The sequence below is a fragment of the Acartia tonsa genome, chromosome 5 (assembly GCF_053477335.1).
Source record: "Acartia tonsa isolate MP-2025a chromosome 5, ASM5347733v1, whole genome shotgun sequence".
Lineage (NCBI taxonomy): Eukaryota > Metazoa > Arthropoda > Copepoda > Calanoida > Acartiidae > Acartia > Acartia tonsa.
Window position 1 is genome coordinate 47,344,986 of NC_137264.1, and position 18,463 is coordinate 47,363,448.

At 34.5% G+C, this 18,463-nt stretch overlaps 1 protein-coding gene across 6 annotated transcripts in view; it reads right to left on the reverse strand.

Annotated features, from left to right (window-relative positions):
- Positions 1-18,463, reverse strand: part of Etf-QO (electron transfer flavoprotein-ubiquinone oxidoreductase) — a 51,470-nt gene that overhangs the window by 21,265 nt on the left and 11,742 nt on the right. For 5 of the 6 annotated variants that reach the window (XR_013879984.1, XR_013879983.1, XR_013879982.1 and 2 more), the window contains exons 6-13: positions 15,264-15,354; positions 14,305-14,375; positions 13,497-13,651; positions 7,999-8,078; positions 6,628-6,674; positions 6,010-6,078; positions 650-802; positions 133-238 (exon numbers count right to left, since the gene is read on the reverse strand). Coding sequence is in view for 2 of the 6 variants with exons in the window: in XM_080161946.1 (XP_080018072.1) it covers positions 133-238; positions 650-802; positions 6,010-6,078; positions 6,628-6,674; positions 7,999-8,078; positions 13,497-13,651; positions 14,305-14,375; positions 15,264-15,354 (772 nt within the window). In the remaining 4 variants the exon portion in view is untranslated. The remainder of the gene's footprint in view (positions 1-132; positions 239-649; positions 803-6,009; positions 6,079-6,627; positions 6,675-7,998; positions 8,079-13,496; positions 13,652-14,304; positions 14,376-15,263; positions 15,355-18,463) is intronic. The other variant, XM_080161947.1, reaches the window with a different exon arrangement.

Below are 18,463 nucleotides of genomic sequence, written 5' to 3' on the forward strand. Positions count from 1 at the left end.
GGGGTGTTATATTACCTGGAGAACAGCCTACCAGACAGTCACCAGGGAAGGTCAGCTTGGGGTGTTATATTACCTGGAGAACAGCCTACCAGACAGTCAACAGGGAAAGTCAGCTTAGGGATGTTATATTACCTGGAGAACAGCCTACCAGACAGCCACCAGGGAAGGTCAGCTTTGGGATGGACTGGTATCCACCCTCGTTCAGTGCTCTAGCTCCATACCCAATTCTAGTACCTCCCTAAATTTTGTATATTTTATCTTTGTATAAAAGTAACAGGATGTCTATCAGTCAGACTGTAGAAACGGAATTCGCTTTTTTATATTGAAGCTTCATGTTGCAGGTCAATGAAAGGTTTAAAACTATTTTGGGGGAGTGTTTCTTCTCCCTCCCAAGAATAATTACACAAATAAATAAATCCATAACCTTAAGTACCCCTACAGGCCTCTAGGAGCATGGACGCTGATTTTAAATATTGAGGAAATCGTTTAATACTTTTAGGATATAACAGAAAATTTTAGGTCTTGATATAAGACTAAACTTTTTTGTACTTCAGTAGGTAAAGATAATCGAATTGTTTCAAAGGACTTCAATAAAAAATCAGAGAATAAAAAAAAGAAATGCACCCATAACAATAAAAACTAACTTTACCTCAAACAAAGGAGCTACGGACGGATGTGTTTTGAACTGCTGGAAGGTTTTGAATGGATGCAGGTAAGGGTTGGAGTAGTCAAGACCGATGACAAATCCAACGGCCACAAGGTTGTCCTCTGCCAGATGGTACAGGAAGGATCCTCCATATGTCTAAATTTTATTTCATTAAATACACTGTATTAAAGACCCTAACAAAACAGAGAGAGAAGGGACAATGCGCTGTTTATTTAGCTAGTCCCTAAAATTTTATAATAACGTTTTATTATTCGTTGCCTAACTAATAACTTTGGGGACTTTAGTAATCTTGATTCATTGGTTAAGGGGGGCGTCGGATCTGACACTTTTGCGTAAACAGGGTGCATAGGCTTTGTGTTAGGAGTTAGAGGATAGGTTATTTGGGAAAAAACGTTTACATTTGGGGTATATTTTTCTTATATTTAAAATTCTTTTTGATAGGTATCCAGGTTCAGGTGCTGCAGGCTGGAAGGTCGTTTCTGGACAGGTATAAATGAAAAAAAAATTTTGTTTGAAGAGTTAGAGATCAACTTATTAATCCAAATATGCATCTTTAGGGATGTTATAAGCATATATGAAGAGATAATAAAAATCAGCCTCCAGGTTCAGGTACTGCAGGCCTCCAGGTGAATTCTGGACAGGTAAAAACTGAAAATTTTTACTTTTGAAGTTAGAACAAACCTTATTTAACAAAAGTTGCTACTTTATGGATGGTATGAACTAATTTAAAGAAAAATTTGAAATCGGGCTCCAGGTTCAGGTACTGCAGGCCTCCAGGTGGATCCTGGACAGGTAAAAACTGAAAATTTTTATTTTTGAAGTTAGAACAAAACTTGTTTTATAAAGTTTGCTACTTTATGGATAGTATTAATTTATTTGAAGATAAATTTTAAATCGGGCTCCAGGTTCAGTTACTGCAGGACTCCAGGTGGATCCTGGACAGGTAAAAACTAAAAATTTTCACTTTTAAAGTTAGAGCATAACCTATTTAACAGAAGTTGCTACTTTATGGATAGTATTAACACAATTGAAGAAAAATTTGAAATCGGGCTCCAGGCTCAGGTACTGCAGGCCTCCAGGTGGATCCTGGACAGGTAAAAACTGAAAATTTTTATTTTTGAAGTTAGAACAAAACTTGTTTTATAAAGTTTGCTACTTTATGGATAGTATTAATTTATTTGAAGATAAATTTTAAATCGGGCTCCAGGTTCAGGTACTGCAGGACTCCAGGTGGATCCTGGACAGGTAAAAACTAAAAATTTTCACTTTTAAAGTTAGAGCATAACTTATTTAACAGAAGTTGCTACTTTATGGATAGTATTAACACAATTGAAGAAAAATTTGAAATCGGGCTCCAGGCTCAGGTACTGCAGGCCTCCAGGTGGATCCTGGACAGGTAAAAACTGAAAATTTTTATTTTTAAAGTTAGAACAAAACTTGTTTTACAAAGTTTGCTACTTTATGGATAGTATTAATTTATTTGAAGAAAAATTTGAAATCAGGCTCCAGGTTCAGGTACTGCAGGCCTCCAGGTGGATCCTGGACAGGTAAAAACTAAAAAATTTCACTTTTAAATTTAGAGCCTAACTTATCTAACAATAGTTGATACTTTATGGATAGTATTAACCAATTTGAAGATAAATTTGAATTCAGGCTCCCGGTTCTGGTACTGCGGGTCCCCAGGTGGATTCTTGACAGGTAAAAACTAAAAATAATACCTTTGAAGGTAAAACAAAAGTTGCTACTTTGTGGCTAGTATTAAATAATTTAAATTTCGGGCTCAAGGTTAAGGTACTTAGATCTCCAATTGGATTCTGGTTAGTTTAATAATGAACGTACTTAATTACTTTATAATTAGAGCAAAACTTATTTTTAAAATTGCTTTTTGAGTTTGGTATTAACTAAATAAAAAACAAACAAGCTTGTTTAAAATTATATAGTAAAGATTCTAAAGCTTCTATGGCATCTAATAAATTTTTTTACTTTGGAATACACTATTTGATCTCTCTTCTTTGTTTGTTACTTTTAAGTTAATTATGTAAGAAAGTTTTCATATTCTTTTTTTTTATACTTGATAGTTGAAGAAAGCCTGCAGGAAATACGAGGCTCTAATTGCTGGAAGACTGCCACAATTAGGCTTAATTCTCCGAATTCAAAGCCTTAAACTTTTTGTATCAAATTAATGGTATTGTGTCTACTTGTTGGATTTTTACCGCAGTTAGAGCAGTGTATTTCCTGCAGGCTTCCTTTAGTGACTGACCAGTTGACAATATGTTTTTTTTTTATTCTAGTCGATTGTTAATATTATTTTTGCAGATATAATTCAAAATGTAACAAAATGGTTGGATTTAACTTAAACCTTGAGCCCGATTTTAAATTTCTCTTTGTATTAGTTAATTAGATATAGTTCTAACTCTTAAGTTAAATATTTTAATTTTTACATGTCCAGAATCCACCTGGAGGCATACAGTATATGAAATTTGAGCTCGATTTCAAATTTTTCTTCAAATGAGTTAATACTATCCATAAAGTAGCAACTTTTGTTAAATAAGTTTTGTTCTAACTTCAAAAGTAAAAATTTTCAGTTTTTACCTGTCCAGAATTCAAATATAGGCCTGCAGTACCTGCACCTGGAGCCCGATTTCAAATCTATCTTCAAATTGGTTAATACCATCCATAAAGTAGCAAACTTTGTAAAATAAGTTTTGTTCTAACTTGAAAAATAAAAATTTTCAGTTTCTACCTGTCCATCATTCACCTGGATGCCTGCAGTACCTGAACCTTAAGCCCGATTTCATATTTTTCTTCAATTGAGTTAATACTATCCATAAAGTAGCAACTTCTGTTAAATAAGTTATGCTCTAACTTTAAAAGTGAAAATTTTTAGTTTTTACCTGTCCAGGATCCACCTGGAGTCCTGCAGTACCTGAATCTGGAGCCCGATTTCAAATTTTTCTTCAATTAAGGTAATACTATCCACAAAGTAGCAACTTTTGTTAAATAAGTTATGCTCTAACTTTAAAAGTGAATTTTTTTTGTTTTTACCTGTCCAGGAACCACCTGGAGGCCTGGAGTACCTGAACCTGGAGCCCAATTTCAAATTTTTCTTCAATTGAGTTAATACTATCCATAAAGTAGCAACTTTTGTTAAATAAGTTTTGCTCTAACTTTAAAAGTGAAATTTTTTAGTTTTTACCTGTCCAGAATCCACCTGGAAACCTGCAGTACCTGAACCTGGAGCCTGATTTCAAATTTTTCTTCAAATAAGTTAATACTATCCATAAAGTAGCAACTTTTGTTAAATAAGTTTTGCTCTAACTTTAAAAGTGAAATTTTTTAGTTTTTACCTGTCCAGAATCCACCTGGAAACCACTAATATTAATGTACAGAAGGGGTAATTTTGTGTATAATAATAAAAGAATTACCCAAAATCTGAATAATAAATTAGACAATTTTAAAATTTGGTCTATTGCCATAGTGAAATTACATTTTTCCGATAAAATTTGTTTGTGTACTTTAGACCTAAATAAAGTGTTTAATATCTAGTGAACTAAGATTATTCATTGGTATAAAACCATAGACATCCAAGGGGGGGGGGGAGGTAAAGAGGTGATTACCCCTCCCCAAAAAATGAGCTTGGGGGTGCCGTAGGCACCACCAAATTTATCATTTTCAAAATTTTACCCCCCCCCCCTAAATAAAAAAGCTTGGACGCCCCTGTATAAAACTATCAGAAACGGTGATAATTATCAGTAGGTACAAGATTAAAGGATGCAATTTTTAAGATTTCTTTTTGATGGAATTTCAATGGTATTTTTGGTATTACGAGATATTTTAGTTAACTTGCAAAAAGAAAAGAATGATATTATAACAACATGTACTTTAAACTATTCGTACTTTCTTCAGGACTAGCAAGAAATCTAAAGAGACAGGCTAATAAATTGATGTATCCCTATAATGAGGACATACAAAATTTCCCCTTCTGTAGATTACAATTTTTGGTTGATAAGTTTGGACACTGAACTAAATGAACCAACCAATCAAAATTTAATAAAAGTTTCTAAGGTTGCCAACGAATAAGAAAAAGTTGTTATATAACTTTGGGTACTAGTATAATAACCAGCCCATTGTCCCCTCTTTCCCTGGGACTAGCAGTTGAACTAGCATCAACGGGCCTTATTACGGATTCTTGCATTTAACTATAGAGATAATTTAGGACATTGATGTTGTCTAAATCGACCAATAGGAGAATAGTGCAGGTACATACCAGACATGTCATTGGTTCAAACATTTTACAGATTTGTGTATGTTATATTATAACAAAACTTTTTCATTTAGTACAGTGTGTTCAATTCTACCAGGATGGTGCTTTGTTCACCTTGATATCAGGTAGAGGCCAGTTCACAGTGTGCTCAATTCTACCAGGATGGTGCTTAGTTCACCTTGATGTCAGGTAGAGGCCAGCCCACAGTGTGCTCAATTCTACCAGGATGGTGCTTAGCTTACCTTGATATCAGGTAGAGGCCAGCCCACAGTGTGCTCAATTCTACTAGGATGGTGCTTGCTTAGTTTACCTTGATGTCAGGTAGAGGTCAGTTCACAGTGTGCTCAATTCTACCAGGATGGTGCTTAGTTTACCTTGATATCAGGTAGAGGCCAGCCCACAGTGTGCTCAATTCTACCAGGATGGTGCTTAGCTTACCTTGATTTTAGGTAAATGCCAGCCCACAGTGTGCTCAATTCTACCAGGATGGTGCTTAGTTTACCTTAATATCAAGTAGAGGCCAGCCCACAGTGTGTTCAATTCTACCAGGATGGTGCTTAGTTTACCTTGATATCAGGTAGAGGCCAGCCCACAGTGTGTTCAATTCTACCAGGATGGTGCTTAGTTTACCTTGATATCAAGTAGAGGCCAGCACACAGTGAGTTCAATTCTTCCAGGATGGTGCTTAGTTTACCTTGATGTCAGGTAGAGGCCAGCCCACAGTGTGCTCAATTCTACCAGGATGGTGCTTAGCTTACCTTGATGTCAGGTAGAGGCCAGCCCACAGTGTGCTCAATTCTACCAGGATGGTGCTTAGTTTACCTTGATGTCAGGTAGATGACAGCCCACAGTGTGCTCAATTCTACCAGGATGGTGCTTAGTTTACCTTGATGTCAGGTAGAGGCCAGCCCACGGTGTGCTCAATTCTACCAGGATGGTGCTTAGTTTACCTTGATATCAGGTAGAGGCCAGCCCACAGTGTGCTCTATTCTACCAGGATGGTGCTTAGTTTACCTTGATATTAGGTAGAGGCCAGCCCACGGTGTGCTCAATTCAACCAGGATGGTGCTTAGTTTACCTTGATATCAGGTAGAGGCCAGCCCACAGTGTGCTCAATTCTACCAGGATGGTGCTTAGCAGGATCAATCTGAACAACAAAACTTTTATAAAGGTAACAGGATGTAGGTCTAGCTAAGAAAGATCTAGCTATCCGCTGAAGAGAAATAGTTCTCTTTTTCTTAGTAACTTCTCATAGATCCTGGAGGAGTTTTTAACTGCTTTGGGGGAAGGTACCAACCCATCTGATAAAAAGTTTTCCCCATAAAAAAAGCCAGAGTTCCGCTTGGCATAGAAAACATGAATGAAAACAGCCTATCTCTACACAGACAAACTATTTTTCAACATTGATATTTGAAAAGAATATATTTAAAAGTGCCACTAGAGGCCTCTAGCCGCTAGTTTTTTCATAAATTAAATCATGTTTGAGGGAACTTAAGGAAAGGACAATGGACGACAAATTAATATACAGTCCAGATAATGTAAATCAAAATTACTTTATCTGCAGATCAAAATTCAATAAAAAAAATAATGTTTTTTAGCCAACTAATTAAATTGCGTGGTTTAAACTTTGGTTTCAGTATAATTTACAGTCCAATGCCCACTCCCTTCCTTGAGTTGAAAGATAAAAAACATTTACCTGCCATAACTCCTTGATTCCAATACCATAGATTTGATCTTGGTTGTCTAAATATTAAATAAATAATTTAAAAACTGGATCTTTACTAACAACTACCTAGCAGCTGGCTATATTTTTAGAGACCTCTAGGAGCACTTGAGGGAAGGGGAGATGGTCTGTCGACTCTTCAATATAAATTTTATTATCAAAAAGAATTTTTTTTGGGGGGTGGGGGTGAGTAATTTTAGAGGGACGACTCCTCTTGTAAGAGTGGAGGTGAACTCCCTTCAAATAATTATATACTTTTCTTGGACATATAAAAAGCTTCACTGTAAAGGAGATCCAAATTGGTACAGTGCAGTGGTAAGGAAGATCCTTTTCTACACACAGACAATAATCCTGTTATTTTTATACAAGAATAACAGATTTTTTGTCATTTTTTTATTAACTTTTATAAATATAACTATTCATAAATGTTATTTTATAGTATCTTAAAATAATTTTTAATCAATTTTTATTAGGGTTGGCAATCCGTATCCGAATCCGGAATCCGCCCAATTTTTAGCCAATTTTGGAATCCGTTTTTTAATAGCAGATTCAGATTCTTAATTGGAAGGCTAAAATTAGCGTCTTGAGTTTTTTCTTTCAACTCCGCCTTTTTTAAGGCAACGATTATCATCATTATATATAATATATTATACAGTGTGTTTTTTTTATGAGCACTTTTTTGAAAGCAATTTTACCCCACTTATAGTTATCAGAATTTAATGATTAATGGCTTATTTTCTTCGTTTTTTAAGGGAAATTATGAAACAACCAAAAAAAATTACAGTTTTTGTTGAAAAAGTACAGTAAAGTTGAAAATTGAAAACTTAGGTGACAACATCTAAAAATGGTTTTAGCGCATTTTTCTTATGCTCAAAATTGGATTTTCAGTAGTCGACTTTGGGGGGCCAGTACTTTCTCCCTGATTGAGATATGGCCTTCAAACTTTGACCTATTCTAATACATGTCCCCAATAGTATCTGTATAAATTTATAGCTCTATATCTCAACTTTGAAGCGTTTTGCAGCCATTCTTGCAAAAGGTAGAATATTTGAACATAAAAGAAATGCGCTAAAACCATTTTTAGATGTTGACACCTAAGTTTTTAATTTTCAACTTTACTGTACTTTTTCAACAAAAACTGTAATTTTTTTTTAGGACATATGATTATGTAGCACTTAAATTTTTTAATTTAAAAAAAAGCCTTTTAAAATATTGCTAGAATCAGGAATCCGCGGGAATTCGCCTTTTTTTTTTGACGGATACTTGTATGAATCCGAATCCGGTCCAAAAATTTGACGTATTGCCATCTCTAAATAAATACAGAAAAAAACAAATTGCCATTACCTTTATTTAAATTAAATTTCTTCATAACTCCCTTGGCCAAATGTCCACGACAGCCCTCAGAGAAAATAGTACACTTAGCCCTGAATAATAAACAAGGATGACAACATCCATAAATGTGAAGCTCTGAAACTATATAACAAACAAACTCACCGGTGTCCTGGATAGGAAACAGGTTTTTTTTGACATACGTCTCACAAGACCTATGTAGTCATGACCGGTAGACAATGACGGTTCAGTACATGACTTTCGTTAAATCACAGCTGATCATTTTTGTGGATTTTTTTGAAAATTACTTTTTTATCCAAAATTTCATAGTTTTTCCCAAAAAAATCTCAATTTTCTCACATTTGCTGCTTAGTTAGCCTAAATTTACGCAAGAAAATTATAATAAGTAACAGCTGTACTGAAGATTGTGCTATCATCTATAACAAGATCTTTCAGAATCAATGGAATAAGATTTGTAGTCTAGAAATTGAGTGAGAGTTAATTATTTTGAATTAATGTTCAACAATAAATTTGCACGTCAGAACTGCTTCTAGCCTCCATAGGCTTTCACCTGGCTTTAACATGATTCAATCTATCTGACTTTGCCTTTGACTCCACAACATAAAGTTATTGCCCTCATAATTTCTTTCACTAAAACTTTATCTCCTATCAATCCACATGATAAACTTCTTGTTTAAAGACGTTAAAGTTAACAGTTAACAGGGTACCTCTCTCCACCCTGGTATAGCCAGACCTCTATTCTAGCCGGCTGACATGTTTCACCCAGCCTATAAATCTTGTTGGAAGTCAGTTTAGAATTCTGACCTTGTTTGTTAATCAACAATTTCACACACTTTTGACTCTTTCTTTATGGCACTTGTTTGCTATTGAACTTGTGGCTTGACTTTTGCCATATAAAGGGATAACCTCAAGATTCAGAATAAACTTTCAAGTATTCTTACTTTTTACTTCCTTTGGTTTCCTATGAACCAACTACTGTCATGAGAGATCTTTCCATGAATGAAAGCCAAGACTGCCATGCATCTAGCTACATGGTCTTTTAGACTCCCTTGCCTTAGTTACTTCAGCTAAGAGCTCATATCCTCTCATTCTCTATTACTCAGAAATTCACCATGGTTTCCGCCTACTCTGCTGATTGAAAGTCAGGTGGGTCTATGATTCCAAATTTACCACCACTTGTTAGACAAACTGCCCTTTATTTTTGCTTTGCTAATCCTACATTTTGGTCTTCCTGTTCAACACCTTCCTAGGTCCCTTTACTACTGGTAGCTTTTAGGAAGGGTAGTATTGATCTGCTTAGGACAAAGAACTTGCCAGTGTTTATTTTCCAATTGGATTTTAAAGTCACCATTGGAAATCACACTTGAATAAAATCCAGTTATGATCATGTAACCAGCATTCACATTCACTCTAGTAATAAGCTACTATTATTTTCTTCAAGCTATGAGCCAAGTGCTTTCCTGTCAGTTAGCTGCTCTTACACTATCTTGAATACACTATCTTGCAAATTATTCATCCAGCTTAGAATCCAATATGTATCTATAATCATTCTGTAGGTTCACCTATGTAAAACCTTCCATGGTTCTCACTATGACATTTAATCAGTAGTAAAGACAAACAGTGTGTACAAAAGGCAGAGACTCAATCAAGACCAGCTATAGACTTGTCTTTACACGGATTCCAAGTTCATGTCAAACACTTACAAGTGATAATCCCACTTGTTAAAAATATTAACCTTCTACTAAGCTCTTTTGATAAGGACTGGTTGTATATTCAATTGTAGCCTGGTATATCTATAATACAAAGTAGCTTGATGTCTGTCCGTCTGTCCGTCTGACCGTCTGTCCGTCTGTCTGTCTGTCCCTTAAGATCTCGGTAACCAATGAACCGATCGGGTTCTACTCTTCAGGGAATATACCTACTGGTCCTGTGGTGGTTTTGGGCTATTTTCTTGGGGGGTGGGACACTCCCAACCCCCCAAAAAATAAAAAAAATCCAACCCCCAAAATTTTTTTTTTACATTTTTTGTAAAATCTCAGTAACTGCTGATCAAATTGGGCTCTCTCCTTCTGGGAATATACCTACTGGTCCTCTGGTGGTTTTAAGCTATTTTCTTGGGGGGTGGGACACCCCAACCCCCCAAAAAATAAAAAAATCTCCACTTCCAAATTTTTTTATTTTTTTTTATTTTTTTTTAAACAAAAACCAGTAATTGGGGTGGGGGAACCCCACTGCAACATGGGGCGAAGCCCCCATGAATCCCCCCACTCAAAAAAAAAATCTAAATATTTTTTTTTAATTTTAATTTTTGTGTATGCGAACAACCTAGGTCTAATTTTTACGAATTGAAATTTTTGTGTATACGGCAAACAACCTGGGTTTAATTTGTACAAATTAAAATTTTTGTGCATAAAGCGCACAACCTGGGTTTAATTTTACCACAGAGTAATTAAACAAAGAATAATTTTTTGAATATTTCTATTAAGGAGGGTTGACTTCCCAAAACTATATAGGGCGAAGCCCCTAGAGGCTAGGGGCGAAGCCGCTAGTATGGTAATATAGGACTTTAAACATGGCAACTGTGGTTGTGGATATATATGTTATACTCCAAGCAGATATTGTTTTAATGTTGAGACATCAAATCAGCCAGGAACCAATATTGAGCAGGATAACTTGTTAATATTTCAAGGAAACTTGTCTTAAAAATATAATATGTCATGAGGCATGCAACAGGGACATGAAATATTTTTAAAAAAGTTTATTACAAGAGTTGTTTAGACATTTATTCAAATATTTACTTCAAATAACTCTTATTTCATTTCTAGACTACAAATCTTAGATTATTCAAGATTCTTAAAGATTTTGTTATTAATGATAACGCAGTTTTTTAGTTCAGCTGTATTTATTATACTTTTCTTGTGTAAATTTAAGTTAACTAAGCTGCAAATGTGAGAAAATTGTGATTTTTGAAGGAAAAACTATGCAAATTTGGGTATAAAAGTAATTTTCAAAAAAAGCCACAAAAATGATCAGCTGTGATTTAACGAAAGTCATGTACTGAACCGTCATTGTCTCCCAGTCATGACTACATAGGTCTTGTGAGACGTATGTCAAAAAAAACCTGTTTCCTATCCAGGACACCGGTGAACTATAGTAGTGTCAGAACTGAATAAGTAGATTTAAAAATGTATAACAAAAATTGTAGGACAATTCTAACATGAAACGAAAAAGCTAATCGTTACGGACGGACCAAACCCAATTATAGAAAAAAATCGCTTCAAAAAAGACAAATAAAACAATATAAATAAATTTAAGTAGCAGAGGCATATTTCCCTTTGTCTGTCTGTCCGTCTGTAAATCAGTAACGCTATATCGGGGAAATGTGATTTTCTCGGCTGTTATTAAACAGAGACTGCTGATTTTGTGATGATATTAAAAACATAATCTCATAAGTACATATAATCTTTATTACGAGTTCACATTCCGTCCTTCCTAATAATCTAAAACTGCAGTATTTTAATAAAAATCTGGATTGTTTTATTTTTGAACGTTATTTCTAGGGTTGGCAATCCGGATCCGGAATCCGCCCAATATTTGGCCAATTTGGGAATCCGAATCCGGAATCCGTTTTTTAATAGCGGATTCCGGATTCTTATTTGGTAGGCTAAAATTAGTTTTTTCTTTCAACCTCTCCTCTTTGAAGGCAAAGATCATTATATATAATATCTTTAAAAATCTGGTTCGATTCTCGGAAGTGAATTATAGAGAACACCAAGAACATTGATTTTTAGGACATATGTAGCACTTAATTTAAAAAAAAATTAAAATCCTTTTAAAATATTGCTAGAATCCGGAATCCGCCAAAAATAAGAATCCGGAATCCGGATCCGGCCCAAAAATTCGACGGATTGCCATCACTAGTTATTTCATCCCTGTATAATATCAGGGAGTGAAGGCACATTGCAGGGACGTCCAAGGGAGAAGGGCCGGGTAACGGGGTGATTTTTATTTCAAATCCCCCCCCCCCCAAAAAAAAAATATAAAAGCTTAGACGTCCTTGGCCCATGGGACTGTAAACTACACTGGTACCTAAAGTATTATATTCGTGTTGTCCTATTCGTTGGCTCATAACTTTTAGTACTTTTTTAAAAGGGGTAGTTTCACGCAATGCATTTGAACTTAATTTAGTGAACCGCATATTTTATCCTGGTTAAATGGTTAAACTACATTTATATGGCATATTTTTGAAAGAATTTCAATTTTCTTCCACGTAGTTTTTAAATGATCAAGACTTGAAAATCGTCTTTTTAAATTGCATATATCACAAAAAGACAATTTTCAAGTCTTGATATTTTAAAAAACTATATGGTAGAAAATTTAATTTATTTTAAATATATGCTATATAAATGTAGTTTCACCCATTAACTAGGAAAAAATATGCAGTTCACTAAATTAGGTTTAAATGCATTTCGTGAAACTACCCAAAACCATTACCCAGTGTCTTAACTTTAAAACCAACAATTTTTATCAACAAAAGTGCCAATTTTGTTTATCATTATAGTGGAATAATGTGGATATATACCAATCTATCGTTCATTGTCTTATCCATTAAAATAATTGAAAAATACTCGAAAATAAAAATAAATTGTTTTCTCGTATTCATTCGAATCCGGTGGATAGGAACCGGTTCTTATCCATACGAAAAAACTATGTCTAGCATCGTATTATATCCAGTTTTCTACGAATATAGAAATGTACAATCATAAGATTAAAACCAGTTTTTTTAGCCGGCGCCTTCGGCACCTCGGGGCTAAAAAAACTAGTTTTAATCTCATAATTGTACTTTCTATATCCGCGGAAAGCCGTTTATAATACGATGCGAGAAATAACTATTATTATCATTAGGTCTGTTTTCCAAATATAAATATTTCTTAAGAAACGGACTATAAAAGAATTATAATTTCTGCTTTTTAAATAAAATATTTTTTCTCTTAATAGGTAATGTAATTAGAATAAAAAGCAAATTATATTTTTTATGGCAAATAATTTTTTTGCAAGATAAAAATTTAAAATAGGAGATATAAGGACTGACTGCTTCCTAATTGCAACTTCCTATCCTGTTAAATGATAAGGTTGTTACCGTATGTCCTTTAAGATCTCGCGAACCATCGAACCGATTGAATACTTCGTTTTAAGAAAGATTCACATAATTCCCAGGTTAGTAAAAGTTTTTGATTTTATTTTTTGTATCAAAGTCTTTGGGTGGATTTAGACTCTTTTTTAGGCCCTAACTCTCCCCCTTTCAATACAGAGCCTCTATAATCTGAAGGCCCGTGCTAAAAAAAACTGGCTTTATTTTATGATTCTTAAATTAATATTCTCGTAAATTTTCTGTAATACGATGCTATAAATGAATTTGCAATATGGCTGATGACCGATTCTAATCCAGCGGATATCAATCGGTTTCGAAGCAATACTAGAAAAAGATTTACCTGAACTCCATGCCACGCTCGAAGCTGTCCTTGGGGCTGCCGTCCTTGGCAATGCCCACGTCATTGGTGGCAATACCGCCCACACTCCCGTCCTCGTTGTAAAGCACCTCCGTGGCGGCGAACCCGGGGTATATCTCAACACCCAACTCATCGGCCTGGTGATAAAAGATTCGTAAATTGGGATCTAGAGCAGTTTACGGTAAAATGTTCCTGGTAACGATTATCTCCAAAATTTACACTTGGAGGCCCCGCAGAGATAAGGAACCGCAGGTTTTAAGCATAAGGAAATAGTTATTTCTCGTATCGTATTATAAACGGCTTATCGCGGATATAGAATGTACAATTATAAGATTAAAACTAGTTTTAATCTTATGATTGTACATTTCTATATTCGTAGAAAACTGGATATAATACGATGCTAGACATAGTTTTTTCGTATGGATGAGAACCGGTTCCTATCCACCGGATTCGAATGAATACGAGAAAATGTATTACAACCCACCCTTATTTTCAATTCATTTCAATATAAGCGGTGGTGGGGGGAGGGAGGGGTGTGGTATCAGTGTTTAATCATTATACAAGTCACCAAAGCTTTGTAGTAACGTTTTTTTTATAAGATAACTTTACAACTTTAGGGACTTTTAGTGAACTTTAATTGGCTGGTTCATTAAGTTAAGTGTCCATACGATTCAACTACTAATTGTAATCTACAGAAGGGGTAATTTTATGAATTATCATTGGGGATGTTCATCAATTTATCGATCATTGTCTTTATCCCTTCAGATCCAATACTAAAACTAATTTGTACCTGTTGTCCCAGCCACTGTACAAAGTGTCCTAATCTGACAATATAGTTGCCATGATTGTGCATAGGGAAACCTGAATAAATTATTCAAAATTAAACATTTTACAGACATTAAGGTTTTTTTAATTCAACCTTTTCGTAATCATTGCACATATAGCATGTTAGATAATACAGAAAGATAATAGCGGCCAAGAGATCACTATATGTAGATAGGGCTTGTGAGTGTGACGGATTCTTCCTAACGAATTTCGGATTTAAGTGCAGTAACTCTTTTCTTTTAAAGTTGAGTTCCTTTCTATTTTAGTTTTGGTTTCAAAAAGTGTCACAACCGCCCTTTTCCTTACATTTAAGACACATCACACCAATGTAGAAATGGGTGGGTCGATTTTTATCTGAGACCAAAGCTGGAATTTACTTATGATCTTTATAAATAGAGATAATACACCTCTGGATCGAGTTTTTTTTTCTGTTTGCATATACATTTTGGGAAGGCCTAACCTTGCGGTGCTCTAAACCTGCAAGGTGATCCATTACCCAAAGTAACACAGCCTAACCTTGTCAAAAGTATCAATTGAATTGACCAGAGAAAATCTAACCCCTTATTTTCAAAACTATTAAAGAGGTGGAGCTTGCACCACCTTAAAAAATTCTTTATTGCCATTGTCTTACCCCTGAATATTAACCCTATTCTTTCATACTCTACGCCCCTAGAGACCTATTGAGGCACTTGAGGAGGGCGGAGATGAATTCGATTACCCAATTTTTATTCGAAATTTTTTTTTTTTGTAGGGGTTATTTTTTTCTAGGGGCGATTTCTCTATAGAGGGTGGACGGTGCAGTGGTCCCTCTCCCAAAATAGTTATAAACCTTACCAGGCACTATGAAAAGCTACCCTATAAAGGAGAACCAAATCGGTTACAATTAAACAGACAAACTTCCGGTTACTTTAAAAAAGGATTAACCTGGTAGAATGGGGATAGGAATTCTGCCAGAGCTGGTCAGGAATGCAAATTTGTCCTCCGTAACTGGGGTATTCAGGGGAGCTCCTTTCTCCTAATACAGCAAAAAGATTTTATTAACAATGTACCCTTAAGACTTCTTAAGAGAAGGTTTTCTATAATTAGGGTCGGTCCGTCCGTACGTCACAGACAGTTGGCTATTTTCGTTATTTTAAACAGGTTAGAATTGTCCAATCGATTATAAACTTTCCATGGGGATTCCTGTAGTAGTAATGTACGATTTAGAAAGCGTAGAAACTTTTTAATCGTTACTAGAATGTCCGTACGTCCATTTTAAACATGTTGATTTTTAACTTTTTAAAAAACAAATTTTTATGTTATAAAATCATACGATTGACATGATTTCTAGAAAAACAAAGTAAAATGTTATAAGTGAAGCATCTCTATAATCAAGTCCTAAAAATGTAACTATGTCCTAGACAATATTCTGTATTTTAGCAGTTTCTCAACAAATTTATTAACAATTTGTTTCGATTAGGTACACACTTATATTCTGATTATTCATTTCTGACACTCGTTTGTCCTACCGTTCAAGAGCTTTGCTTTTAAGAATATTATTGTCCTTGTTATAATGTCATCTAATGTTCTGTTGAGTTCAAACTGTAGTGTCAAATGTTTTGTCACAAAGCTATACTTTTTTGATGACAATGTATATTTAGAAAAGAGGTGGTAACTTGTAATATTGTGCAGTCTAATTAATGAAATTTAATGATGTTTGACTTGTTTTTTTTTGTCTTTTGAACTCAATAAAACAACTGATGATATCTAATCACTAAAAGCTTAAAATTTCGAAGTAGATATTTATTTTTTAACTAGATATAACTAAATAAAACATAAACTTAGTAATTCAAAAAAAAAATACTCAAAATAACTGCTGGAATTTGCTTAAAATCACTTGCACTTATTCGTGCATAGTCCCCTTTTAACTATCAAAACTAAGGAGACCTGAAACCACATATTATTTCTTCCTCCTAGTATCTGTTATTTATACTTCCTTTCTGTGGAATGTTTAACAAATAGAAGATTCTATCATATGATTCTAGCGAATGTTCTAAAAAAAACCTTCATAACACTAACTAGGTACTTTTTTCACTTCCACCAATTTAGTAAAATTATTAGTAGTGAAGCCAATCTATAATTCACATTGTCCTTAATGCTCTGGAAAAAATGTAATCTTCTCAGCTGCTATCAAAGATAAACTGCCAATCTTTAGTTGTTGTGAAGATACCCCTTACCAAAGAGAATCCAGTACAAAAATTACTTGTTCCGTTAGTCTGTCAGACATGCAAGGCATTTTATATTATTTAAGGTTTCGTGATTTTCTATTAAATATCTTTTCTTCTATTCTATTCTTTTCCTCTCCCTCTCTTTTTCTTGACCAATGAACATCTGCTTTAGATATTCCTTTTGTGCTTTGCTATTTTTGGATGTTGTCACCCTTGTTTTACTTCCATTAATAGTTAGCAGGTTTTTTTGCGTCCTACTTTACTTCAGCAGAATATTATTGCCGAAAAAAGAATGAACATTTTATTTAAACCGTCCTATAAGTTTCCTGATCTTTTTCCGCAGTGTTGCAGAGCCGGAGCCGGGAGCCGCCATATTTTGCTGGAGCCGGAGCCGTAATTTTCGTTAAAAAACGGCTCCGGACTAGATAAATAGAGATTTTTTTTATAAATTATAATTTGGTAACTCAGTTTTGTCATGTGCAAATGCCCTTTTTAAGTTTTTCAAGTCCATTTTTTCAAAAATGGAACTTTTAAAACCTTCAAAGGTCAAAAATAGACATGGGGAAAAAAATATGTAGAGTTTTTCTTAATTTTTGGTCGGCGCCGGTGCCGGAGCCACACCAAAATCAAACGGCTCCGCAAAGCTGTTTTTCGGAAATAATTTTGTTGCAGGTATATTCAAAAATCAATCTTCAACATTTAAATGATCTCATTCTACTTGTTTTTTTATATTCTCAATACAACATTCCTAAGAAATGCTATTTTTACTTCATGTTTTGATAACAACCATAAAGAAGTTAATGAAAACATAACCCTTTATGTGTACATAAAGTATTCATATACATATTATATATCTATGAAACAAGGATGACAACATTCATAAGTAAAGTAGCTCAGCACAAAAAAAATCATAGAATGGACATGACAAACGGACAAAGTGAGTTATAACGCACATGTTAAGTTCAGAGAGAAAATAGAGAAATATGCAAACACTAAAAGAAATTAACGAAAACCTCCTGAAGCATGACCGACAGACAGACGGACAAACCAAGGTATGGATTATATGCGCATATGACAAAGGAATCTTCACTAAAAATGTCAGCTGTCAATCTTTATAAGTATCCAAGAAAATCACATTTCCTCCATAGCATTACGGACTGACTGACGGACGGACAGACAAAGTGAATTAAAAAGTAGCTTCGCTATAAAAAAGATTAATTAGGAGGTGGAAAATAACAAATCAATTAGAGACAGTAATAACAAAAAATGGAGAAGTTTTATTTCCAAGTGCTAACTGAAAACATAATTTTAGCAGACTCAGTTACTATGTCTTGCTTGATAAGATTGGACATTATGATTATATATTAAACGTTTTAGTTAATCATAAAATATTCTTTGGCTGGTTAATTCCTCTAGGAACTGTTGATAAATACAGAACCAGACCTATTGCCGACAGCAAACCCTTTCATTGTACGACCTTTGACTGGAAGTCCCAACTGTACATGACAATGATTTGGACCTTTTTAGGGTCAAGACATTCCCTCGACTCTAACAATTTATGTCGCGCATCTGACATAGCAGCAGAAGGTTCAATTATTAAAGTCTCTAGTATGACGAAGTGTGATCCAAACTCTTTTTTTATCATTTCTAAAATGTTCTTGGGTTTTATTGAAAAAGGTGTCAAACATTATAATAATCTACCGAGGGAGGGAAAGGACATTAGACTGTAAATTTTCCTGGTACCAAAAGTTACATAAACACACATTTACAAAGCTTTGAGTTTTTTTCTCGTATTCATTCGAATCCGGTGGATAGGAACCGGTTCTCATCCATACGAAAAATCTATGTCTAGCATCGTATTATATCCAGCTTTCTACGAATATAAAAATGTACAATAATAAGATTAAAACCAGTTTT